The sequence below is a fragment of the Balaenoptera borealis genome, assembly GCF_965194805.1.
Source record: "Balaenoptera borealis genome assembly, chromosome: 6".
NCBI classification, from domain to species: domain Eukaryota; kingdom Metazoa; phylum Chordata; class Mammalia; order Artiodactyla; family Balaenopteridae; genus Balaenoptera; species Balaenoptera borealis.
In genome coordinates, this window is record NC_138863.1 from 8,191,925 (window position 1) to 8,218,677 (window position 26,753).

At 41.8% G+C, this 26,753-nt stretch overlaps 1 protein-coding gene across 18 annotated transcripts; it reads left to right on the top strand.

Annotated features, from left to right (window-relative positions):
• Positions 1-1,977: 1,977 nt before the first annotated feature.
• On the top strand, positions 1,978-25,387 carry LOC309630384 (general transcription factor II-I repeat domain-containing protein 2-like). Of its 18 annotated transcripts, none has more exons than XM_082395584.1 (9): positions 1,978-2,360; positions 2,786-2,894; positions 5,320-5,416; positions 5,538-5,748; positions 5,840-5,920; positions 7,318-7,404; positions 11,462-11,585; positions 19,506-19,663; positions 20,880-25,387. In XM_082395584.1, exons 5-9 carry the CDS (start codon positions 5,872-5,874, stop codon positions 21,776-21,778), a joined length of 1,317 nt encoding a protein of 438 aa, XP_082251710.1. In that variant the 5' UTR covers positions 1,978-2,360; positions 2,786-2,894; positions 5,320-5,416; positions 5,538-5,748; positions 5,840-5,871; the 3' UTR covers positions 21,779-25,387. The 18 variants fall into 18 exon arrangements, 17 of the variants coding, with proteins under 17 accessions (XP_082251710.1, XP_082251722.1, XP_082251721.1 ...); XM_082395588.1 differs by lacking the exons at positions 1,978-2,360; positions 5,320-5,416 and adding an exon at positions 2,371-2,563 and having other exon boundaries at positions 5,727-5,748; positions 20,880-20,953; positions 21,405-25,387; XM_082395596.1 differs by lacking the exon at positions 5,320-5,416 and having other exon boundaries at positions 1,978-2,364; positions 5,727-5,748.
• Positions 25,388-26,753: the final 1,366 nt, after the last annotated feature.

The following is a 26,753-nucleotide window of genomic DNA, read 5'->3' on the forward strand; positions in this document are numbered from 1 at the left end:
TTCAGGTCTTCATTTCCTTATGAAGGCTCCTGTGTCACATCAAACAGTATGCTTTTCGCTTGTTAATCTGCCTTTTGTTACAGGGCCCCAGCTAACAATTTAGACAGGTAGAGGAAAAAGATATTTTTCCACCTCTACAGTAACAATTTGCCTTCTCACCAGTTTCCCCACAATCCCCAAACACTTGTTTGATGTTTTAATTTCTGTTAATCTGATGATACAAAATAGTATTGTATTATTGTTTTCAATGATATTTTCCCTGGTGGTTGTATAGCTGAGCATCTCTTATCTTTTTGTGCCACTTAAATTTCTTCTGAAAACTACTTTTCATATCCTTTGCCCATATTTGTTTGCCTTTTTTTTTTTTAAACTTTTGGCCACACCCCATGGCATGTGGGATCTTAGTTCCCCAACCAGGGATGGAATCAGCCGCCCCCCCCTCTCCCCCCCCCCCCCCCTGCCAGCATTGGAAGCACAGCATCTTAACCACTGGACCACCAGGTAAGTCCCTGTTTGCCTTTTTCTTATTGTAGTTTTTCATATTCTGATACTAACTTTTTATATGTTACAAATATTTCTTCCCAATTTGTTCCTTATATTTTAAATTTGTTTATAGACACTCTTGCATCCAAAGGTTTTAAATTGTAACATGGCCAAATCTGTCATAATTTTTTTGCTCTGTCATAATCCTGCTGTGTCTTAAGAGTGACATTCCTATGCCAAGTTCTTATTACAGATTTTAATAAGAATGCTTAATTTTTGCCATCAAATGTTTATTCTACATTTTCAGATAAGGTTTATCTAAAAGATATGTATTTTTCTTCCTTTAATCTCTTAGTTTGACATTATTAACTTACCTTGCGACATCTTGCATTCCAGAGATAAATCCTATTGGTCAATATTCTTTTACTATATTCAGTCAAGTACCAAATCTAAAATATGTAGGCAAATCGTTCTTCTTACTCTTCTTCCTTCCCAATTTGGGACTTTCTGAAGCTAGGACAAAAGCAGGGCCCCTTACTCAGGGCCACCCTTCCCCACCCCCCAAAAACACACACATGACCCAAAGTGCTCATTTTCAAATCCCAATGTGGGTATTATTCCTAGAATTTTGATCCTACTACAGGGCCTAATGGTGCTAATGGTCGTTGAGAGAGCACATATTAAAGATGGCTTAATTCAAAGAAACTAAGAGACCATATTAAGTCATTGAGGATGCAAATCAATGGCCTCGGACGAGTTCCTTAACCTCACTCTGTGAGCCTGTGAAACCAGTAACTGATTCTAAGTCACAGATTTGTTTTGAAAAGCCCATATTAAAATGTATGAAAAGCAACCAGTATAAGACCTGGCACAAAACAGATATTAATGTTTTAGCTGTGACCATTACTACTATCACTAACTGCTTTGAGGGCAGCTTCAGACGCGGGTTGGCAGCGAGGGAAGGTTCCCCGGGGTCAAGAGGCCGACTGCCGGGTTCTGGTCTCCGCTCCACCTCGCGCTGTAAGGTCTGTGCCTCCTTCTAGGCTGAAAATGTCGAGAGTACTATCACAGGGGGTGATGAGGGGGTGCCTGCCTAACCGGATTAATGGATGTGAAAGCCTGGAACCGACCCTGGTTTACCAGCCCGCAATGAGTGGCTGTTTTTATGACCCCTGTTTACTTCCTACAAGTCCACTAGTAGGTAAGCGCCGAGGTGTGTGACCGCCCGCCAGGTCCCCGCATGTAGCGGAACCCGTGCCTCCTTCCACGGAAACAGTGCGCTCACGCCCGGCGCCCACCTGACCCACTCAGGGGCCTCCCGGGCCCGCCCAAACCAAAATGTCCGCCCTGCGCGCAGGCGCAACACGTGCTGCCCCGGCTCGAGACCCCGCCCCCAGGCTCGCGCACTGCCCGCCCCACCCAGGATTGCGGCTCGGGATTGGCCTAAAGGCAGCGCGGGCTCTGATTGGGCGAGGCGGAGTCACGAGGGCGCCACTCTCTTCCGGGCTGTATTCTGACTGGGTCTAGAGTTCTGGGAGGCTGGCTGGGAGGCTGGCTGGGAGGGACGTCCTAGCTTGTCGGCGCCTGCGGGCTGCTGCAGGCTCTTCCCGGGCGTGTAGTCCAGGTGGCCGGGCGTGTAGTCCAGGTGGCCGCGCGTGGTGGCCCGCGGGGCTTTGAGCGGGCGGGGCCCTACACCAGCGATAGCTTTAAGGGGAGGAGTACTCGTCAGGGACAACACTGTGCGGGTTAATTTGGGAAGTGATGGTTAAAGGTCCTGGCTTGAGACTCATTTGTGTTGTTAATTTGGATGGGGGTAGAGATGGAAGCTGCTCCAGTTAACACTGAGTTCTGTCTGGAGAGGTAAAGACACTTGAATTGTAGGTACTGATTTGGTTCCGCTATGGGGGCTTTATTTTGGTCCCGTGTGCTTCCGTTTGAGCAGTCGGTGGTGGAATTACTAATTTTTAAGAGCATCAGAGTTATTTGAAAACGGTGGTGAAGGGAGCAGAATGAGAGGAAAAGGGAGGAATTCCTTTTTTACCTCGAGGAGTTTCATTTCTAGATCGTGGCAAAAGAGAAGGTATGGGAGACCTAACCTACAAATATATACCAAAAATTATCTGTGTAATATATTTTGATATTAGCTGGTGAGAGTAAAAGATTCCCAATGAAAATAACTAGGATGAGGCCTAACACGGACTTATTGCAAATGGAAACTTAACGCAAATACTAGAGGCAAAAGGTGCATAGCCTGGAATGTTGAAGTCCCTGTGATGTGCCTAATAATCTTGTGCATTTGAAGCAGGAAAACAAATCAAGGTGAACTGAAGAAAATGAGTCTTTCCCCAGAGGAGATAGAAGATGGGGAAGATGAGACGTCAGAAGATAAGGACAATGGCAGTAGAGGTGAGGTAACTATATGTACAGTGGGCAGAAGAGTAACTTACTAATGTCAACAATCAAAATCCAGAGGAAAGCAGTTAAACTGCATTATTTGACCTGAAAAGTGGTTTTGTGAACATTTTCCGACTAGTTTCACAAGCTCACCCTAAACTCAATACCAAAATCTGACAAGGTCATTTTTAGAAAAGAACATTACAGACCACTCTCATGAGCATAGATGTAAAAATTCCAAAAAAAATATTAGCAAACTGAATATTAGTGTTATGCAAAAAGAAAAATACATTGTGACTAAAGTGCAGTTTACTTGGGGAATACAAAAGTGTTCTTTGTTTGAAAAGTGATTTTGATTGCCTGGAAATACCAGTTTGAAAGAAAATCTCTTGATTCTTAAAATTGCTTCCTTAAATTCCATTAATTTGTGTGTCCACCAAACATATGTTTCCATATTTATCCTTTCGGCAAATATTTAGGTCCCTAGTATGTTCTGTTTCTGGCTGGGAGCCTCTGCATTAGTATTCCAATATAGATAGGTTTAAGTTGGGCCCTAAAAGAATTGAGGTGGGTGAGTGGGTACACAGTTAATGAATATTGAATGCTTCATCTGTGTAGCCACTGTGCTAGGACTTGATGCACTATCTCATTTCATCCTCACAGTGACCATGTTAGGTAGGGATCCTTAGCTCCATTTCATAGACAGGAAAAGAGATTTAGTCATTGACTAACTTGCTCATGGTTTCATGAGCTAATAAGTGACAAATAATAAGTGACAGAACCAGCGTTATGCATTTGGTTCTGCCGAATCCAAAGCCCCTGCTCTTTCCTGGTTCATTGCTCAGTCTTCGCCCAAGCAGCTCTTTTGGAGAGACAGATAGGTATTCAATTGCCAATCTTCTGATATGGGGCTAAGGCTTTGTCTGTGACTTTGAGTTCACTGTTGCAGTAGCTTATCTTCTCTGTATAAAGTATACCCATTGTGTATCTTTTGCAATTTAAAATTTGTTTCTTTAAAACAAAGCAAAACTTAAACCCTAGGAAAGCAATTCGAATACAGACGCCTACATTTTTACATTTTTTCCCCCATTCTTTTGTGGTTCCTCACCCACGCCTAATTTGACTGCACTTTTTGAGCTTTATTGAGTATGTCCAAAGCGTTCAACTTTGTTTTACTAGATTCAATAACTTCTTGCATTAATCTGATTGGTTTATATGACATTTATTATGTAATTGAAACTGCAACTACAACGGTCATATATAGGTTTGCGAACAAAAGACTGAGGCTTACTAAGGATACAGTTCAGCTTATAGGATCAGAAATTTCCAGGTGTACTGAGTACCACTTAGTAGCCCATTAGCCGCATGTGCTTTTCCCATGCCTTTCATAGGCATCAAGTTAGTAAATCCTGTTTGGAATTGAGATGGCCATTTAATCCAGCCACAGACTAGCTTAATGTGACATAGTTAAGTGGACATAGTGAGTAGACATAGTTAGGAGAGCACCTACTGTACTGTGATGTCCTCAACACAGTGCGTTAACTATACCAATCAGAGCCAAAACATTCTTGGTGAGTGCAACTTTTGTTTTGGAACCCAGACTGTGTTAGCTCAGAGGAAAATAGGAGTAGTTACATTATATTTTCCTTAAACTGAGATGCATGTGGTATGGTTCTAGACTGTTCACACTGGCAGCCCTTGGTCATTCCTCTTTAAAATGTGATGCCTGTGACCGTTTACTCTGATTGGTGCAGCATATAGTGGTAGTATCACAGTTAGATTAACTTCTAGGCTAACCATACCCTACTGTGGGCTCGTTGAAATTATTTAATTCAAACCCTAGTCTCTTTCACGTGCCTTCCCTGATCCCATGTCCTTCCTATGCCAGATGAACTGGTCCCTCATCTGTTTGCCTGTAAATATTGTTCATAACCAGTAATGCTAATCACATCATATTATAGTGACTCATCTCTTCCTGTGATGTGGGTTGAGGTCTGTATGTGTGTATGTGTGTATGTATATATACACACATACATATACATACACACACACACCAGTTGTGTTTTTGCTGGGGCTGCCATAATAAAATATCACAGATGTATGGGTGGCTGAAACAACAGAAATTTACTTTCTCTCACTTCAGGAGGCCGGATTAAGTTGTTGCCAATTTGGTTACTTCTGAGGCCTCTCTCCTTGGCATGTAGATGTCTGCCTTCTTGCTGTGTTTTCACATGGTCATCCACTGCCCATAGTTCTTCATTTTCTCCTTTTGTATGTGGCGAGACTTCATTCAGTGTTCTGCTAAAATTTTCATCTTTAGTCATTTAGTTTTATAATACTGTGCCCGATTTTTAGTAGCTCTGGGATGGGAATCAATGGTGTAATTAGGAAGCATGAGGTCCAATTTTGGGGGCCTGGCTCTAATTCCTGTGTATGTTTCAGGTGCCTGTGTGGGGGTCCTCTCCTTTGGTGTTTTACTTGAATGCAGAGAGTTGGGACTCTACAGACACATTGAGCCAACTAAACAGTAGTTGACTTGGTATGTTTTCCTAGGGCAGTAGCTTGCATACTTTTAGAAACCTAGATCCTTCCCTATATAGATTCTGATTTCAAAGCTCCAAGTGAAAGCCAAGAATTTTCTTTTTCTCTTTTTTTCTTAGGCAAGTGTGCCAGGTAATTCTGTTGCTGGGAGCTCTTTTACTGCACACTGAGAAATTGGACCTGGAGAAATCAGCACAGTTGTTGACACGTGGGCCTGAGCAGATCTTGCACTTGCTGACTGTGCAGTGTGACTGTCACCTTCTGGCCACAGATGAGACATCTCTTCATTGTTGTTCTTCCTCCTCTAGGTTGATGTCCCTCAGAAAAATGGTAGGAAGATTACTACTGCTCCAGGAAATAAAATCGAGAAAAAAAAGTTTCTGGCTCCCACGTTTGCTGAGAAATTAATATCACCATGCAGGGGCCAAGTTGCCGAAAGACAGGAGGAGTGCCATGCTCGAGAACCATGAGAAGAGACATGAGAACCCTGAGGAGGATGAAGGTAAGAACTGTGAGTTGTGTCAGGATGAGGGACATAAAGAGTCCCCTCTGGGGACATCCCTGCTGGTGGCTGTCAGGGGTCAGCCCTACATGCCATTGCACATGGCTCTCGGAAGGGTTCTGTGGAAATACCACCCTTGGCATCCCTGGCCGATTCTCCAGGCTTGGCTTGAGGCGTCCCAGTGGACATTTGACTTCTGCTGTCCACATGACCAGAATCAGAGTTTTCTTTCTCTTTGAATATTGTACACTCTTTCTCTCTTTGTGCTTATGAGCCAGGCAGGTTCATTGTCCCCCAGATTTGACTCTCAGTGATTTTTTTGTCCTGATGGCATCTGTGTAACCTTTTAAATGGTGTTTCTTCCAAAGCAGTAATTCTTAGCATTGTTATGAAAATACAATAATACATTTTAAATTATTTCAAATAAAAGGTTAAAATGACAGTGAAGTTTTTTCTTAGATGTGTGTAGACAGTCAGACTTATGAGCAGTTTCTCTGAAAGAACAACTTGTCATTTTCATTCTTAACAAGTCTGTGTGGCAGTAATTGATTAGGTGGGTTTTCATTTAGATTCTGAAAAAGAAGCCCTGTATCCTACATGGGCTAGGGGGAGAAAAGCCTTTCCCCTGGGGCCAGAGGAAGATGGCAGGATCAAAGGGTGATGACAAAGGCTGTGAGGAAGAGGAAGGTCAGAATGACCTAAACCAGTTCTGTTAAGTGGTGGCCAGTATCAAGGAATTAGAGTTATAAGCGAAGCCCTTGGGCAGGGCTGTTGAAGTTCTTTTATGAACTTGAAGAACTTTTCCTAATTAATTTATAAATGCTTTTAAAAGTATTCTGACCAGACCTAACCCAGGCGTCTTGTGGAGAATAGGCACAGTGTAGGTATGGTATTTGTGGACAGTGTAAAAGCTTCCACTTTACTCATTAGTGGCACAGACAGATCATTAAAAATACTATATTCTGGGGACTTCCCTGGTGGCGCAGTGGTTAAGAATCCGCCTGCCAACGCAGGGGACACGGGTTCGAGCCCTGGTCCGGGAGGATCCCACATGCCGCGGAGCAGCTAAGCCCGTGTGCCATAACTACTGAGCCTGCACTCTAGAGCCCGCGAGCCACAACTACTGAGCTCGCGTGCCACAACTACTGAAGCCCGCGTGCCTCGAGCCCGTGCTCCACAACAAGAGAAGCCACTGCAATGAGAAGCCCACGCACCGCAACAAAGAGTAGCCCCCGCACGCAGCAACTAGAGAAAGCCCGTGCACAGCAACGAGGACCCAACGCAGCCAAAAATAAATAAATAAATAAACTTATTAAAAAACCCACAAAGAAACAAAAAACTGTATTCTGAAAAAACAAAACAAAACAGAAAAACTATATTCTGGCTTTTGCCCACAGAGCCTATGAAGAAAGCACCTGATAAACAGAAGGAGGAAATGACCAAACAGAAGGCTTCCCCTGAAACCAAAAATCAGAAATTAGAAGGTAACTTCTTTGCTGCGTTTTAGAGCACGAGAGACACATGGAGAATTTCATATTGGCGAAAACCAAATCTCTGTTAGCCCAAATGATGGACAAAGGGATTTTAATTGCAGCCTGGTGTTACAATATGCCAGATTCTTCAATGGAAATTTTTTTTAGCGTCATTCTTTCTGAACTGTTTCTTTGAGTTCTTTCTCTCTCTCTCTCTCTCTTTTTTTTTTTTGCCTTTTTGTATGGCAGCTAAACCACCTGTAAGTTTCAAACTATTTGTTGGAAACCTGAACTTCAACAAAACTGTTGCTGAACTAAAAACTGGTCTTAGTGAACTTTTTGCTAAAAATGACGTCGCAGTCGTTGGTGTCAGAGTTGGCTTGTCCAGGTAAATACTGATAAATTAAGAGTGTTGTTAAGAGTTTATCAGCCCAACAGTTATTATTCTTGTCAGATCCTTTTGTTACTTGTTCTTCGCCCTTTATAAGATATTACCTCAGCTTCTTGCAGTTCAGAATGAGTATTTAAAGTCCTTCAGTGGCTCGTTTAATAAATCCATTATATTAAATTTTGCTATCCCATTTTTCCAACCAAAATACTAAACTAATCACAAGATCTTCCAAGTCTTTACAGAAACATATTTTCATGATTTTCCAACTGTGAGCAGTGTTATTTGCCTAGAATTATTTTAAACGAACACAGATTTAATCACAAAACCCCTAGCTTTGGTGGCAAATATAGGTTCTGTATCAGTTCTGCTTTTTTGCTGAGTTGAATTTCATCCTTTCTTACTTCTTTCTCATCAGAAGCATATGTCTTGGGTGTGAGCATGCTTATTTTATGGTACTCAGAATTTCTTAGGTAGAAATGAAAAGATAATAATAATAGTAAACATTCATTGAGTACTCACTGTACCAGGCATTGTTCCTTGTTTATTTAACTCATTGAATCCATAAGACAATCCTCATCAGTAATTATTGTCATTATCCCCATTTTACAAAGGAGGAAATTGAGGCACAGAGAAGTTAAGTGATGTACCCAATATCACACAGTTAGAAAGTGGCAGGGTCAGGATTTGAGCCCAGCATTCTGGCTCCAGAGGTAATGCCACAACTTTTGACACATTGCTCTGCTTACACTTTTTATTAACTATATCGTGAAATATTGTTGTGTTTGTAGTAAGTAAAGATTCCTTTTGCATTAAAAAAAAATTCTTGGGACTTCCCTGGTGGCGCAGTGGTTAAGAATCCACCCGCCAATGCAGGGGACACGGGTTCGAGCCCTGGTCCTGGAGGATCCCACATGCTGCGGAGCAACTAAGCAGTGCGCCACAACTACTGAGCCTGCACTTTAGAGCCCACAAGCCACAACTGCTGAGCCCGTGTGCCACAGCTACTGAAGCCTGTGCACCTAGAGCCCGTGCTCCTCAACAAGAGAAGCCACCACGATGAAAAGTCTGCGCACTGCAACGAAGAGTAGTCCCCGCTCACTGCAACTAGAAGAATGCCCGCAGGCAGCAACGAAGACCCAGCACAGCCAAAAAAAAAAAAAATCTTACTCTAATAGCCTTTGAGTTTGCCAACACGTTCTATTTTAAGAATGATATTTTTGGGAATTCCCTGGTGCTCCAGTGGTTAGGACTCCGTGCTTTCACTGCCGTGGGCACGAGTTCAATCCCTGGTCAGGGAACTAAGATCCCACAAGCCAGAGCTTCCCTGGTGGCGCAGTGGTTAAGAATCCGCCTGCCAATGCAGGGGACACAGGTTCAAGGCCTGGTCCGGGAAGATCCCACGTGCCGCAGAGCAACTAAGGCAGTGCGTCACAACTACTGACCCTGTGCAAGCCCGCGAGCCATAACTACTGAGCCCATGTGCCACAACTCCTGAAGACTGCGTGCCTAGAGTCCATGCTCCACAGCAAGAGAAGCCACCGCAATGAGAAGCCTGTGCACTGCAACGAAGAGTAGCCCCCGCTCGCCGCAACTAGAGAAAGCCCGCACAGAGCAATGAAGACCCAACGCAGCCAAAAATAAATAAATAAATAAATTTATTTAAAAAAAGATCCCACAAGCCGCATGGCATGGCCAAAAGAAAAAAAAAAGATATTTTTGTTTCAATTCACAAGTGCAATGGCTGTTTCTTAAAACAGAAATTCAAAAACGTGTCATTTCAAGTTTCATTTTTTATAGCTTTTGGTTAAATCTGGCTAGCAGTTAGAAAACTAATAATGATTTCAGTGGGTGAGTTTGCCCTGACTCTCAGTCCTTGCCCCAGAGGAGGGCTTCTCGACTCTTGCACTATTAAAATTTGGGACCAGCTAATTCCTTGTTGTGGGGGGGTGCTGTTCAACAGCATCCCTGGATTCTACCCACTAGATGCTAGAAGTAGTCCCCCAGTTGTGACGGCCAAAGATGTCTTCAGATATTGTCAGACTGACCCCAGGTGAGAACTGCTGCTCTCCGGTTACTTCATGGCACTGATATTGCCAGTTGGTGGAGCCTTGGTTTTTTTATTTTTTTAATTTTTTAAATTTTTAAAAATTTATTTATTTATTTATTGGCTGTGTTGGGTCTTCGTTTCTGTGCGAGGGCTTTCTCTAGTTGCGGCAAGCGGGGGCCACTCTTCATTACGATGCGCGGGCCTCTCACTATCGCGGCCTCTCCTGTTGCGGAGCACAGGCTTCAGACGCGCAGGCTCAGTAGTTGTGGCTCACGGGCCCAGTTACTCCACGGCATGTGGGATCTTCCCAGACTAGGGCTCGAACCCGTGTCCCCTGCATTGGCAGGCAGATTCTCAACCACTGCGCCACCAGGGAAGCCCTGGAGCCTTGGTTTTAATTTGTAAAATTTGACAGCTGCGTTTGACTCATTGCTAATTTCCACTCTCACAACCAGTGTAAGTAGCCAGCTGGAAGGCATATGCCTTTTGACTCTACTTGTGTTCTTCTTTCCTTTTCGGCTGCATCTCTGTAGGAGATTTGGTTATGTGAATTTTAAATCTGCTGACGACCAGGAAAAAGCCCTGGAACTTAGTGAGACAAACGTCCTTGGATATGAAATTAAATGGAAGAAACCGAAAAGGGAAAGGGAACAAAGAAAGGTGTGCAAGCAGGGTAACTTGTTCAGAGATACCTGCGAACCTAGAAGACTCTGCATCAGGCAGGAATATCGTATTCTTTCTTACTCCGTGCAAGCACTCCTCAGTTTCTAGCAAGTTGCCTACTTCCACAGCACAGACTCTCTCTGCCGTGCTCTCACTCCTTCTGCTCTAGCCGCATGGCTCACCTTCTCTGTCCTAATGTTCATGACTCATCCCCTGGCTACTGACAACCCATCCAAGAGTCTCAGCTTAAAGGTCACCTCTACAGATCAGAAAAATTTTCCCTTACCCCCAGACTAGGTTAAGTCTTCTCTACTTGATGTTCTCATTTCCCTTTTTACTTTTCCTTCCTGGCACTTACCACAGTTTGTAATTATGTGACTATTTGTTTACTAGCCTTTTCCCCAACAAGACTACATTCTCAAGAGTGGAGGCCAAGTCTGTATTTTCACAGCCCGCACGTAGCACAGGCCGTCATCACCCAGACGCTGTGTGCAAATGTTTGGTTTTTTTAAAATATTATATTTATTTATCTTCCTTATTTATTATTATTATTTTTTTGGCTGCGTCGGGTCTTAGTTATGGCACATGGGATCTTTGTTGAGGCATGCGAGATCTTTTTGTCATGGCGCGCACGGGCTTCTCTCTAGTTGTGGCGTGCCGGTTTTCTCTCTCTGCTTGCAGCGTGCAGGCTCCAGGGCGTGTGGGCTCTGTAGTTTGCAGCGCGTGGGCTTAGTTGCCCTGCAGCATGTGGGATCTTAGTTCCCCCTACCAGGGATTGAACCTGCGTCCCCTGCATTGGAAAGCGGATTCTTTACCACTGGACCACCAGGGAAGTCCTCAGATATTGTTAAATGAAGGAATATGTACTACTCTCCAACTCTTTGAGAAGTATTTTTTCTCTTTTAGAGAACTCTTGATGCTTATGAGATCTAAACTCAGACTAAAAATACTCTTTTGTGTTTATGAAGATGGAAATGCCAAAACACTTTTGATCAAGAACTTGCCTGACAGAGTCACTCAGCATGAATTAATAGAAGTGTTTGAGGATACTTTTCAAATCAGATTGGTGAGCAAGGATGGGATGAGTGAAAGGTATGTCTTTGTACCTTGTACTGAAAAAGAATATATGTCTACTGGATTCAAACATAACAGAATTTCATTGTATTCTCCCAAATCACTCATGCCGGATTTTAGAGAAGGAAAAAGTAGTTATCCAGCCTTTCTACCAGCAGGCATAAAAAGCATCATAAATGGATAGCCAAAGGCTTCTAGAAGACTGTAGGGCTGTCACAGAGAAATGAAGACTTTATTCTATCAAGTACAAGATTGAAGATTGGAATAATCCACTCATAGGTTATCTTCATCCTATCTCTCCAGGGCTGACTACAGGAAAATAACACCCTTGGTGACTTGTCTGGACAGATACCAAAAGAGAACATTAACTTGGTCTGTTAGAATTATGTTGTAGCCAGTTAATGAAACACTGTCACTATGTATCTGGGCTTTGGTAGCCTAAGAGGGTGAATATGGTGAAATTAGAAAGGGTGGAAGAGAATGTATTTTGAAGGGATTCACAATGTGGTAAAAATTGGGTATCAGGATTACAGATACATTTGAGCTAAATTTGTTGGTGTAGGTGAACTCTAAAATAATCTATCCCAGTGTATTCTGATGAACATAATCTCTGGAAAAGAATCCCACAGATTTAGAAAACAAGTCTGAAAAGATAAATTCCAAATTTTTAGCAGTGTTTACTGTGAGGAGGTTTGGGGGCACTCTGCTGGGCTTGCATACTATACCCAAAAATTAACTCAAAATAGATCAAAGACCTAAATGTAAGAGCTAAAATAGAAAACTATGAAGAAAACACAGGAGTAAATCTTTGTGACCTTGGATTAAAGTCTTGCACAAGCAATGAAAGAGAAGATTGAGAAGTTGGGCTTTATCAAAATTAAAAACATTTGTACTTCAAAGGACACTATCTAAAAAGTCAAAAGAAACTCTACATCCTGGGAGAAAATATTGCAAATCGTATATATGAAAGAGACCTGTATATATAAAAGATACATAAAGAACTCTCACAGCTCAATAATTAAAAGACAACCCAATTAAAAAATGGGGAAAGGACTTGAATGACCGTTTCTCCAAACAAGGTGTACAAATGGCCAGTAAACATGTAGAAAGATGCTCAACATTAGTCACTGAGGAAGTGCAAATCAAAACCATGATGTGAAGGAAGGCTGAGTCAAGATGGTGGACTAGGAGGACGTGGAATTCGCATCTCTGCACAGCTAGGGAACCTACCAGGCACCGTTGGGGGATCATGGACACCTAAGGGGATGGGAGGAACCACTAGCAGCCGGCCTGTGGGATCTTGGTTCCCAGGCTGGAGGTTGGGCCTGAGCTCCTGTAGTGGGAGCTCCGAGTCCAAACTGCTGGACTAACAGAGAACCTCAGACCCCAGGGAGTATTAACGGGAGTGAGGCCTCCCATAGGTCCTAATCTCAGCACCAAGACCTGGCTCTATCCAACTGCTTGCAAACTCCAGTGCTGGACGCCTCAGGCCAAACAACCAGCAAGACAGGAATACAGCCCCACCCATCAAAAAAAAAAAAAAAAAAAGAAAAAAAGAAACGACAAAAATATGTTACAGACGAAGGAGCAAGATAAAAACCTACAAAACCAAATAAATGAAGATGAAATAGGCAACCTACCTGAAAAAGAATTCAGAGTACTGATAGTAAAGATGATCCAAAATTTCAGAAACAGAATGGAGAAAATAAACAGTTAACAAGGATCTAGAAGAACTAAAGAGCAAACAAACAGTGATGAACAACACAATAACTGAAATTAAAAATACCCTGGAAGGAATCAATAGCAGAATAACTGAGGCAGAAGAATGGATAAGTGAGCTGGAAGATAAAATGGTGGAAATAACTGCCAGGGAGCAGAATAAAGAAAAAAAAATGACAAGAATTGAGGACAGTCTCAGAGACCTCTGGGACAACACTAAACGCACCAACATTCGAATTATAGGGGTCCCAGAAGAAGAAGAAAGAAAGGGTATGAGAAAATATTTGAAGAGGTTATAGTCGAAAACTTCCCTAACATGAGAAAGGAAATAGTCAAGTCCAGGAAGCACAGAGAGTCCCATACAGGATAAACCCAAAGAGAAACACGCCGAGACACATATTAATCAAACTATCAAAAATTAAATACAAAGAAAAAATATTAAAAGCAACAAATAACATATAAGGGAATCCCCATAAGGTTAACAGCTGATCTTTGAGCAGAAACTCTGCAAGCCAGAAGGGAGTGGCAGGACATATTTAAAGTGATGAAAGGGAAAAACTTAAAACCAAGATTACTCTACCCAGCAAGGATCTCATTCAGATTGAACGGAGAAATTAAAACCTTTACAGACAAGCATAGTTAAGAGAATTCAGCACCACCAAACCAGCTTTACAACAAATGCTAAAGGAACTTCTCTAGGCAGGGAACACAAGAGAAGGAAAAGACCTACAAAACAAACCCAAAACAATTAAGAAAATGGTAATAGGAACATACATATCGATAGTTACCTTAAATGTAAATGGATTAAATGCTCCAACCAAAAGGCACAGGCTCGCTGAATGGATACAAAAACAAGACCCATATATATGCTGTCTACAAGAGACCCACTTCAGACCTAGGGACGTATACAGACTGAAAAAGATATTCCATGCAAATGGAAATCAAAGCTGGAGTTGCAATTCTCATATCAGATAAAATAGACTTTAAAATAAAGACTATTACAGGAGACAAAGAAGGACACTACATAATGATCAAGGGATCAATCCAGAAGATACAACAATTGTAAATGTTTATGCACCCAACACAGGAGCACCTCAATACATAAGGAAAATGCTAACAGCCATAAAATGGGAAATTGACAGTAACACAATAATAGCAGGGGACTTTAACACCAATGGACAGATCATCCAAAATGAAAATAAATAAGGAAACACAAGCTTTAAATGACACATTAAACAAGATGGACTTAATTGATATTTATAGGACATTCCATCCAAAAACAACAGAATACACTTTCTTCTCAAGTGCTCATGGAACATTCTGCAGGATAGACCATATCTTGGGTCACAAATCAAGGCTTGGTAAATTTAAGAAAATTGAAATCATATCAAGTATCTTTTCTGATCACAATGCTATGAGACTAGATATCAATTACGGGAAAAAAACTGTAAAAAAATACAAACACATGGAGGCTAAACAATATGCTACTAAATAACCAAGAGGTCACTGAAGAAATCAAAGAGGAAATCAAAAAATACCTAGAAACAAATGACAGAACACGACGACCCAAAACACGACGATCCTATGGGATGCAGCAAAAGCAGTTGTAAGAGGGAAGTTTATAGCAATACAATCCTACCTCAAGAAACAAGAAAATCTCAAATAAACAACCTAACCTTACACCTAAAGCAACTAGAGAAGGAACAAAAAAAACCCCAAAGTTAGCAGAAGGAAAGGAATCATAAAGATCAGATCAGAAATAAATGAAAAGGAAATGAAGGAAACAATAGCAAAGATCAATAAAACTAAAAGCTGGTTCTTTGAGAAGGTAAACAAAATTGATAAACCATTAGCCAGACTCATCAAGAAAAAAAGGGAGAAGACTCAAATCAACAGAATTAGAAATGAAAAAGGAGAAGTAACAACTGACACTGCAGAAATACAAAGGATCATGAGATATTACTACAAGCAACTATATGCCAATAAAATGGACAACTTGGAAGAAATGGACAAATTCTTAGAAAAGCACAGCCTTCTGAGACAGAACCAGGAAGAAATAGAGAATATAAACAGACCAATCACAAACAGTGAAATTGAGACTGTGATTAAAAATCTTCCAACAAACAAAAGCCCAGGACCAGATGGCTTCACAGGCGAATTCTCTCAAACATTTAGAGAAGAGCTAACACCTATCCTTCTCAAACTCTTCCAAAGCATAGCAGAGGGAGGAACACTCCCAAACTCATTCTATGAGGCCACCATCATCCTGATACCAAAATCAGACAAAGAGGTCACAAAAAAAGAAAACTACAGGCCAATATCACTGATGAACATAGATGTAAAAATCCTCAACAAAATACTAGCAAACAGAATCCAACAGCACATTAAAAGGATCATACACCATGATCAAGTGGGGTTTATCCCAGGAATGCAAGGATTCTTCAATATACGCAAATCAATCAATGTGATACACCATATTAAGAAACTGAAGGATAAAAAACATATGATAACCTCAGTAGATGCAGAAAAAGCTTTTGACAAAATTCAGTACCCATTTATGATAAAAACTCTCTAGAAAGTAGGCATAGAGGGAACCTACCTCAACCTAATAAAGGCCATATATGACAAACCCACAGCCAACATCGTTCTCAGTGGTGAAAAACAAACCATTTCCTCTAAGATCAGAAACAAGACAAGGGTGCCCACTCTAGCCACTATTATTCAACATAGTTTTGGATGTTTTAGCCACAGCAGTTAGAGAAGAAAAAGAAATAAAAGGAATCCAAATCGGAAAAGAAGAGGTAAAACTGTCACTGTTTGCAGATGACATGATACTATACATAGAGAATCCTAGCAGCAAACTACTAGAGCTAATCAATGAACTTGGTAGAGTAGGAGGCTATAAAATTAATGTACAGAAATCTCTTGCATTCCTATACACTAATGATTAAAAGTCTGAAAGTGAAATTAAGGAAACACTCCTATTTACCATTGCAATAAAAAGAATAAAATTCCTAGGAATAAACCTACCTAAGGAGACAAAAGACCTGTATGCAGAAAACTGTAAGACACTGATGAAAGAAATTAAAGATGATACAAACAGATGGAGAGATATACCATGTTCTTGGATTGGAAGAATCAACATTGTGAAAATGACTGTGCTACCCAAAGCAGTCTACAGATTCGGTGCAATCCCTATCAAACTACCAATGGCATTTTTCACAGAACTAGAAAAAAAAACTGCACAATTTGTATGGAAACACAAAAGACCCCGAATAGCCAAAGCAACCTTGAGAAAGAAAACCGGAACTGGAGGAATCAGGCTTCCTGACTTTGTAGTATGGAAGTATGTACTCCCATACTACAAAGCTACAGTAATCAAGACAGTATGGTACTGGCACAGAAACAGAAATGTAGATCAATGGAACAGGATAGAAAGCCCAGAGATAAACCCATGCACATATGGTTACCTTATCTTTGATAAACGAGGCAAGAATATGCAGTGGAGAAAAGACAGCCTCTTCAATAAGTGGTGCTGGAAAAACTGGACAACTACATGTAAAAGAATGAAATTAGAACACTTCCTAACACCATTCACAAAAATAAAGTCAAAATGCATTAAAGACCTAAAAGTAAGGCCAGACACTATAAAACTCTTAGAGGAAAACATAGGCAGAGCACTCTATGACATAAATCACAGCAAGATCCTTTTTGACCCATCTCCTAGAGAAATGGAAATGAAAACAAAAATAAACAAATGGGACCTAATGAAACTTAAAAGCTTTTGCACAGCAAAGGAAACCATAAACAAGACGAAAAGACAACTCTCAGAATGGGAGAAAATATTTGCAAACGAAGCAACTGATTGAAGAATTAATCTCCAAAATATACAAGCAGCTTATGCAGCTCAATATAAAAAAAACAAACAATCCAATGCAATAATGGGGAGAAGACCTAAATAGACATTTCTCCAAAGAAGATATACAGATTGCCAACAAACACATGAAAGGATGCTCAACATCACTAATCATTAGAGAAATGTAAATCAAAACTACAACGAGGGGGCTTCCCTGGTTGCGCAGTGGTTAAGAATCTGCCTGCCAATGCAGGGGACACAGGTTCGAGACCTGGTCTAGGAAGATCCCACATGCCGCGGAGCAACTAAGCCCGTGTGTCGCAACTATTGAGGCTGCGCTCTAGAGCCTGCGAGCCACAACTACTGAAGCCCACGCGCCTAGAGCCAGTGCTCCCAACAAGAGAAGCCACCACAATGAGAAGCCTGCGCACTACAACGAAGAGTAGCCCCCCGCTCACCACAACCAGAGAAATGCCCGTGTGCAGCAACGAAGACCCAACGCAACTAAAAATGAAATACATTAAATAAATAAATTTATTAAAAAAAAACTACAATGAAGTATCACCTCATACCAGTCAGAATGGCCATCATCAAAAAATCTACAAATAATAAATGCTGGAGAGGGTGTGGAGAAAAGGGAACCCTCTTGCACTGTTGGTGGGAATGTAAATTGATACAGCCACTATGGAGAACAGTATGGAGGTTCCTTAAAAAACTAAAAATAGAACTACCATATGACCCAACAATCCCACTACTGGGCATATACCGTGAGAAAACCATAATTCAGAAAGAGTCATGTACCACAATGTTCATTGCAGCACTATTTACAATAGCCAGGACATGGAAGCAACCTAAATGTCCATCGACAGATGAATGGATAAAGAAGATGTGGCACATATATACAATGGAATATTATTCAGCCATAAAAAGAAACGAAATTGAGTTATTTGTAGTGAGGTGGATGGACCTAGAGTCTGTCATGCAGAGTGAAGTAAGTCAGAAAGAGATAAACAAATACCGTATGCTAACACATATATATGGAATCTAAAAAAAAAATGGTTCTGATGAACCTAGGGACAGAACAGGAATAAAGACGCAGATGTAGAGGATGGACTTGAGGACGTGGGGAGGGGGAAGGGTAAGCTGGGATGAAGTGAGAGAGTAGCATTGACATATACACACTACCAAATGTAACATAGATAGCTAGTGGGAAGCAGCTGCATAGCACAGGGAGATCAGCTTGGTGCTTTGTGACCATCTAGAGGGGTGGGATAGGGAGGGTGGGAGGGAGACGCAAGAGGGAGCGTATATAGGGATATATGTATGCATATAGCTGATTCACTTTGTTATACAGCAGAAACTAACACAACATTGTAAAGCAATTATACTCCAATAAAGATATTTAAAAAAACCAAAACAAGACAAAACCATGATGTGATACCACTGCACACTTGTTAGATTGGCTGTAATAAAAAAGACAATAACAATTGTTGACAAGGATGTGGAGAAATCAGAACCCTGATTCATTGCTGGTGGGAATGTAAAATAGCACAGTTGCTTTGGAAAACGGTTTGGTAGTTTCTCAAAATGTTAAACATAGAGTTGCTGTACGGTCCAGCAATTCTACTATTAGGTTATGTATCCAAAAGCAGTGAAAACGTATATCCACACATTTCTACAAATGTTTGTATCAGCTTTATTCATAATAGCCCAAACCGGTAACAACCCAAAATGTCTTAACAGCTGATGAATGGATAAACAAAATGTAGTATTTTCATGCAATGTAATGTTACTCAGCCATGAAAAGGAATGAAGTACTGATACATGCTACAACACAGATGAATATCAAAAATATTAGGCTAAGTGAAAGAAGCCAGACACAAAAGATGGCATATTTGTATAATCCCAGTTATGTGAAATGTCCAGAATAGACAGATCTACAGAGACAGAATGTAGCATAGTGATTGCCTGCAGCTGGGGGATGGGAGTGAGTTGGGGGGGATGAGGAGTGACTGCGGCTGGGTGCTTAATTGTCCTAAAATTAGATTATGGTGATGGTTGTAGAATTCTGTAAATATACCCTTGTACACTTTAAATGGGTGAATTTTATGATTTGGAAATTATATCTCAGTAGACCTTTTTAAAAAAAAACCAGTGTGTGTATGTGTGTACGTTTGCTTTTATTTATACAGCATGTTGCCTCTAAGGATAGAAATTGGGCAGAAGGAAGACTTCACTATATCCTTTCTACCTTTTACATTTCGAATCTTGTATGTGCATTACTAATTCGAAAGACAATACAGAAGAGTACTAAATGTTGACTCTTCTTTCTTCTCTCCCCTACCCTATCCCCACAATTGCAGGATTGCCTCTATTGACTTCAAGTCACAGGCCGATGCAGAGAGAGCCTTGGAAGAGAAGCAAGGAACAGAGATTGGTGGGCTTGCTGTAGTTCTGAACCTTGTCAGAGCAAAAATCCAAGGCCAAGATGAGAGAGACAGAAAAAAGTGCAACTGGAGAAGTAAGGGTGTGACAGCTCTGTAGCTGGAGACCCAGGTTTCCCAGGGAGGGGCTAGTATGAGGTTAGGGGCACTTGGCACTGTTTTGTTTTTTTGTTTTTCTTGGCTGCGTTGGGTCTTCGCTGCTGCACGCGGGCTTTTTCTAGTTGTGGCGGACGGGGGCTTCTCTTTGTTGCGGTGTGCGGGCTTCTCATTGTGGTGTCTTCTCTTGCTGCAGAGCATGCTCTAGGTGCACGGGCTTCAGTAGTTGCAGCACATGGGCCCTAGAATGTGCGGGCTTCAGTAGTTGCAGCGTGTGGGCTCAGTAGTTGTGGCTAGTGGGCTGTAGAGTGCAGGCTCAGTAGTGGTGGCGCGCGGGCTTACTTGCTCTGTGGCATGTGGGATCTTCCTGGACCAGGGTTCGAACCCATGTCCCCTGCATTGGCAGGTGGATTCTTAACCACTGCACCACCAGGGAAGTCCCACTTGGCACTTTTAAATACAGTTTCTCACTCTATCAAAAATGTGTAAGTCATCCTCATAATTCTGTCAAGCTAATAAGTATTGTCCTAGTTAACTGTAACCTTGATGACTGCAGAAGGCATGGCACTTTGAGAGACATCAGTTTAGTTCCCCCTTTTGGGGTATCTTCTAGGATTCTGTTTCAACAAGCTCTTAAACCTGTGGTTTCAGAGTTAGATATTTAATTCTCTTCAAGTTGTGTTTTTTGTTTTTTGGTTTTTAAAAAAATTTTGGCTCTGTTGCGTGGCTTGCGGACCACGGCAGTGAAAGTGCCGAATCCTAACCACTAGACCACCAGGGAACTTCCTCAGGTTTAAAGACCGCAAACCTAATCTGCCTAATCTGATTTCTAGATGTGGTGGCTTATACAGAAAAAAAAAATAAAACAATAGAATTTACCATGAATATTTTTAAAAATCAAGAGATTTCACATAAAAAACTGGATTTCCAGCTTCTTTTGCTACATCAGAAAGTCTGGTGGCGCTGGGGCTGCGTCCCTACACGTCCACAGGCGTCTGGAGAGAGGCAGCTGCTTCCTCTCAGCTGTGGCATTTGCTCTACTGGCTGGAAGTTCTTACCAACCCTGAAGGAGTGAACATCATGCTGACACTTTGAAAAAATAGTTAATACTTTTTTTTTTTTTTATCACAAAGCCATACTTTTGTCTTCTTGGTAAAGATATTTTTATATGTCTTATGCATTTGTCTCTTTCAAAAGTGGGAAAACGAAAGTTAGAACAAGAAAACCATGCACTTGAAGAAAAATGGGAGAGAGCTTATTTCTTTGTGGAGGTAAAAGAACGTTCCTGCATGTTTAATATGCAAAGTCTGTCTGTGTCAAGAGAATGTGACCTAAGACACCGTTATGAAAGCAACCATCGTAGGAACCATGATGGATTTACAGAAAAGATGTGTGATAGAAAATTCAACGAACTGAAAAAAAGACTGAAATTTCAACATGATTTGCTTTTGAATGTGAATAAAATAAGTGATGCTGCTATGAAATGTAGTTACATATTAAGTGAGAAAATTGCCCAGGCAGCCAAACCTTTTGCAGGTGGTGAGTTTATCAAGGGCTGTCTGTTGAGTGCAGCAGAAATCATGTGCCCTGAACAGAGACAAGCGTTTGCCAACATAAGACTAACTGGTAGTGTTGTTGCCCAGCATGTTGACAACATGACTGAGAACTTGCAGGACAAGTTGCAAGAAAAAGCTGAATCATTTGTGGCTTTTTCCATTGCAGCTCAGGAAGGAGTGGATGGAAATAACGACCCCCACGTAGGTGTATTTATTCGTGGTGGCAATGAAACTTTTGATGTGACCGAAGCTCTTCTGGACATGGTCCCCATAACAGGCACAACATCAGGAAATGAATTAGTTTTACATGTTGAGAAAAGTCTTAAAACATTTAACGTGGACTGGTCAAAATTGGTGAGTATTAGCACAGATGGTGACTCTGCGATGGTTGGTGTTAAAGAACTAGTTGCAAAACTGAAATCTAAAGTATCAGGGCTGGGCTTCCCTGGTGGCACAGTGGTTAAGAATCCGCCTGCCGATGCAGGGGACACGGGTTCGAGCACTGGTCCAGGAAGATTCCATGTGCCGTGGAGCAACTAAGCCCGTGCGCCACAACTACTGAGCCTGCGCTCTAGAGCCCGCGTGCCACAACTACTGAAGCACGCACGCTTAGAGCCCATGCTTCACAACAAGAGAAGCCAGTGCAATGAGAAGCCTGCACACCGCAATGAAGAGTAGCCCCCGCTCACTGCAACTAGAGAAAGCCCGCATGCAGCAACGAAGACCCAATGCAGCCAAAAATAAATAAAATAAATAAATTTATTAAAAAAATAAAAAATAAAAAAATAAAGTGTCAGAGCTTTGCCAAGACACAGAACTTAAGTCTGTGCACGGCCTCATTCTCCAGGAATCACTTTGTGCTAAAAGGTTAAAAATGGTAGTTAAAAAACTACCGTGTCATGGACATAGTAGTTTATACCATAATCTAGATACGCTCCCATGGCTCAGACCACAGAAAGTTCGGTGCTTTGTTTAATGAGTTAGATGCACCATATGGAAGCATGTTCTGCTCCATGGAACTTAAGTGGCTGAGTCGTGGTGTGGTCCTAAGGCAGTTTTTTGAATTGTTGGAGGAAATTGACTTCTTTCTGTCTTCTAGAGGAAAATTTGTGCCCCAGCTTACAAGCAAAGATTGGGTCAGAGACTTAGCCTTTTTGGTTGACATTATGACATATCTAAACATGTTGGATATTTCTCTGCAAAGGCGTTCTCAAGTGGTGACACAAACGTATGATTCAGTTGGCTCATTCCTAGTGAAATTGTGTCTTTGGGAGACTCGTTTGGCAAGGAACAATCTGGCCCACTTTGCTACACTGAAATTAGTTTCTGAAAATGAAAATGACAGCCTGAAGTACATTCACCAAATTAAAGAGTTGAACGCTGAATTCCAAAAAAGGTTCTCTGATTAAAACTTTATGAGAATGAACTAATATTTGTTCAGCTCCCCTTTCTCAATTAGTATTAATAGTGTGAATGAAGAGCTACAAATGGAAGTTATTGAATTGCAGTGTAATACTATACTGAAAGCCAAATATGGTGATGTTTGGATCCCAGAATTCTACAGATATCTTGGGAATGGTTACCCTAAATATAAAAACCATTGTGCAAAGATTCTGTCCATGTTTGGAAGTATTTATGTTTGTGAGCAGCTATTTTCTGCTATGAAACTAAAGAAAACTAAATGTTGCTCCCAGTTAAAGGATTCAAAGATGAATGTTGCAACACAGGATTCACAGCCTGACGTTGATTGACATCTTGGGGCATAAGAAAGGTGTGTCAGATTTTGAATTTCAAATTTGAGGAGTAATAAATTATGGAACTTTGAATAATTATTTCTATTTCCAAATTATGTTTTTTTCAATGTCAGATTTAAAGTATAATCTCTGACGTCGTATGTTTGTACCTTATAACATATAAAATAATGTTTGATTATATCCTGGCAGCTTATTTTTCCTATACTTTGCTTTTCTGGCGCTTAGGTTATTCAAGTTTATAAACCTGTGCCCTAAAAGCAGCACATTTTCCCAAAAGGCACTTGTGAGCCAGCGATGTGAACCAGGGAGTCAGCTGGATGAACGGAATGTTTAGATGCCTCATGCAACCCTGTCGCCTAGGATGACAGATGTGCCACAGTGATCGTGGGGCTCAGGCCAGAGTAACCCGCTTCCTTAGACAGAGCTGGGGCAGCATAGCCAATTCTGGCCTCTGGGCTGCTTTTTTGGTGCTTCCATTTTGCATTTAAACACATTTCTTTTGAAATTTCAATATTGTTGGTCAGCTCACAGTCAGTTGTGTCTGGACCTGGGAGCCATTCTACCTCTTACAGACAGGGATGGGCATTCCTTTGGCATCCTGGTCACCCCAAGGGGATGCAGAATGGGGTGTCAACACGTCTAAGAGCTTATGAGCATTATTCCAGGGAGAAGGCCCATAGCTGCCTTCAGAGTCTTAAAGAGGTCTGTGATCCAAAAGGTGTTTTTCTACTGTGAAATTGGGACAGGACGGCTCACTGTTGCAGAAACTATATCTTGAAAAATTAGTCATATTATAGAAATGATATGTACTTACTGTAGAACATTTGGAAACTCTAAAGAAATAAAGGGAGGGCTTCCCTGGTGGCACAGTGGTTAAGAATCCGCCTGCCAATGCAGGGGACACGGGTTCGAGCCCTGGTCCGGGAAGATCCCACATGCTGCAGAGCAACTAAGCCTGTGCACCATGACTACTGAGCCTGCACTCTATAGCCTGCGAGCCACAACTACTGAGCCCGCGTGCCACAACTGCTGAAGCCCGCGTGCCTAGTGCCCGTGCTCCGCAACAAGAGAAACTACCGCACCGCAACAAAGAGTAGCCCCCACTCGCTGTAACTAGAGAAAGCCCGCGTGCAGCAACGAAGACCCAACGCAGCCAAAAATAATAAATAAATGAAAAGAAATAAAGGGAAAAACCTATAATCTCAACAACCAGAGGTAACGCCTATAAATATTTAGGTATGTTTTCTCTGTCAACTTTCTGTGCATTATTTTATATGGTTGAGTACATCATGTATTCTGCTGCCTTCCCCCTCACTCCCTCACTTCGTAAATTCTAAACATACGTCAGTTCTTCCAAGCTCACGGTTGAGTTTATTTGATTGTGTCAGGTGTGCACTGATGGGCCTTCGCCAGCCAGAGTGAGTTCTCTGAGCATCATGTGAGCCACAAGGTTGATTTCCAGGGGTGGGATTCCTCTTGCATTCTGCCAGGCTCTGCGAAGGCCAGAGAGCTACGCTGTTGTCTAGGGAGGCAGAGGCAGATGCCACCTGCTGACCCTGAAGACAGCCTTCTAGCAGAGGTCCTGGGACCACTGCTGAGGAGAAGCTTAGCTGAACAGCCACAGCAGAGCAAAGAGGGAGATGGGGGCTTTAGGACGGGGTCTCACCCATGGCTCCAGTCTTGGCTGAGCCATCAGTGCTTCCTGAAAGTCTTCCGTTTCCCTTGTCCCATTGTCCATATGACCCCCTCTTCTTCCTACAAGTCAAACCAAATTTACCGCTCTTCTCTCCTTCTCATTCGGTAACTTCACCTCCTAAATAAAAGCCATTTGAGAAGGACCCCCTCCTCTCCTGTTCACCTTTACACGCTTGCCAGGATCTGCAGCCTCCTCCGTTCCTAAGGTGCCTTCTCCCTGCCCATGGCCAGTCCCTCCCCCTGTGCTCCCGTCTCCATCCCCTGCCTCTGTAGGGCTTTCCTCCATCCTCTACCTTTCTGTACTTCTGGGATTTTTGTTTGTACTGGCTTCTTTCACCAATATATATATATATATATTTTTAGTTTTCTGAATTTTTTAAACATTGAATAATTTTTGAATATTCACATAGTTGAAAATAATACAAAAAAGTATATGGTGAAAATTATTGCTTCCTTTCCAGCCCACACTCATGTTCACCCTTCACCTGTCCTCCATCTTACTAGTTTCTTGTGTTATCTTTTTTTTTTTTTAACATCTTTATCGGAGTATAATTGCTCTACAATGGTGTGTTAGTTTCTGCTTTATAACAAAGTGAATCAGCTGTACATGTACATATATCCCCATATCTCTTCCCTCTTGCTTCTCCCTCCTTCCCACCCTCCCTATCCCACCCCTCTAGGTGGTCACAAAGCACCGAGCTGATCTCCCTGTTTCCACCAATATTTAAACATGCCCATGTCTCTGGCACACTCTTTTTAATTTTCTAATTAAAATGTTAAAATTAGGACACACATTTACTAGTTCAAAATTTAACAGGTGTAAATTGAAAGGCCTTCTCCCCCATCCCTTAGCCACCTAGCTCCTTTGTATGGAAGTAACCAGCATTATTGGTTTCTTGTGTCCTTCCACTGTTGTGCATGGTCAAGGAATCATGTTTACGTTATTTTTCCCACCTATTTTTTTTTTTTTACACAAAAAACTGATAGGTTATACAGGTGTATAATAGGTTATACAAGTGTAACCTATTAGTACCTTGCTTTTGTTTTTTCATTTAAAGTATCTTGGAGATCATATCAATAACAAAGAGATGCATTGTTTGTTTTTACAGTTTTAGTGTTGTATGGATGTACAAGGATTTATTTGCCAGTGTATTAGGTTAACTCTAGCTCCACTCCCGTAACAGATGGACTCCAAATTCTTAGTAACTCAACAGAGTAATCGTTTATTTCTCACTCATGACACAGTAGGGAGTGAGTATTCTTGGTCACATGGCCTTCCATGTGATCATTTAAGGACCTAGGCTACTTCCACTTTGTGCCTCTGTCCTGGTTCTGGGCCGTTGGAAATCTCTTCATTCAGCAAGTGGATAGGAAAGAACAAGGAGGGTCCAGTGTGGGGACTTTTTATGGCGGGCCTAGGTGTGTGTTCACCACTACCTTTGGCTAGATCTTGGTCAAATGACCGTACCTCTAGTCCCAAGGGAGGTAGGGAAAGCTGGACCACAGCTACACATCCAGGAAGAAGGAATGGGTTGGGCGAGCAGCTCACCAGTCTGCTGCCACTAGTCTTCTGCTGATGCTGCCTTCGTTTCCACAGAATCCAAGACAAAGCCTTTCCCTCATCCCACATCTGCCTTCGAAGTCCTGCTCTCCTTCCTTTTACAGCTAAATGTATCTTGAAAGTGTCTCCCAATTTGCTGCCTGCAGTTCTTCTCTGATTCCTCCATGCACCTGTGATGGTGCTGAGACTCTTCCCAAGGACACCAAGGACCTCTGCGGCAAAGGCTCCTAGATGCTTTTTGGTTCATATCTTACTCCCTGCAATGTTTGACACCACTGACCACCCCTTCCTCCCCCTTTGAAATCTCATTCTTTTCATTTTTCTCCTCCTCTCTGAATGCTTCTTCTCAGGCTGTCCCCTTCCTCTGTCCCTTAAATGTTGATGTTCCTCAGATGACTTTTCCCTCTCACAACGTATCAGTGGCTTTTAACCTTTTGGGGGAAGGGGAGAAGGGAGGGCAGTCAGGGATCTCTTGGAGCATCAGTTAAAAGATGTCAACCCTCTT

Excerpts from the sequence above, each read along its gene's own strand:
- LOC309630384 (XM_082395580.1), top strand. The coding sequence starts at position 2,493 with ATGAGAGGAAAAGGGAGGAATTCCTTTTTTACCTCGAGGAGTTTCATT. Across the intron at positions 7,405-11,461 it reads CAAAAATCAGAAATTAGAAG|ATGGAAATGCCAAAACACTT; the intron begins GTAACTTCTTTG and ends GTGTTTATGAAG. Across the intron at positions 11,586-19,505 it reads AAGGATGGGATGAGTGAAAG|GATTGCCTCTATTGACTTCA; the intron begins GTATGTCTTTGT and ends CCACAATTGCAG.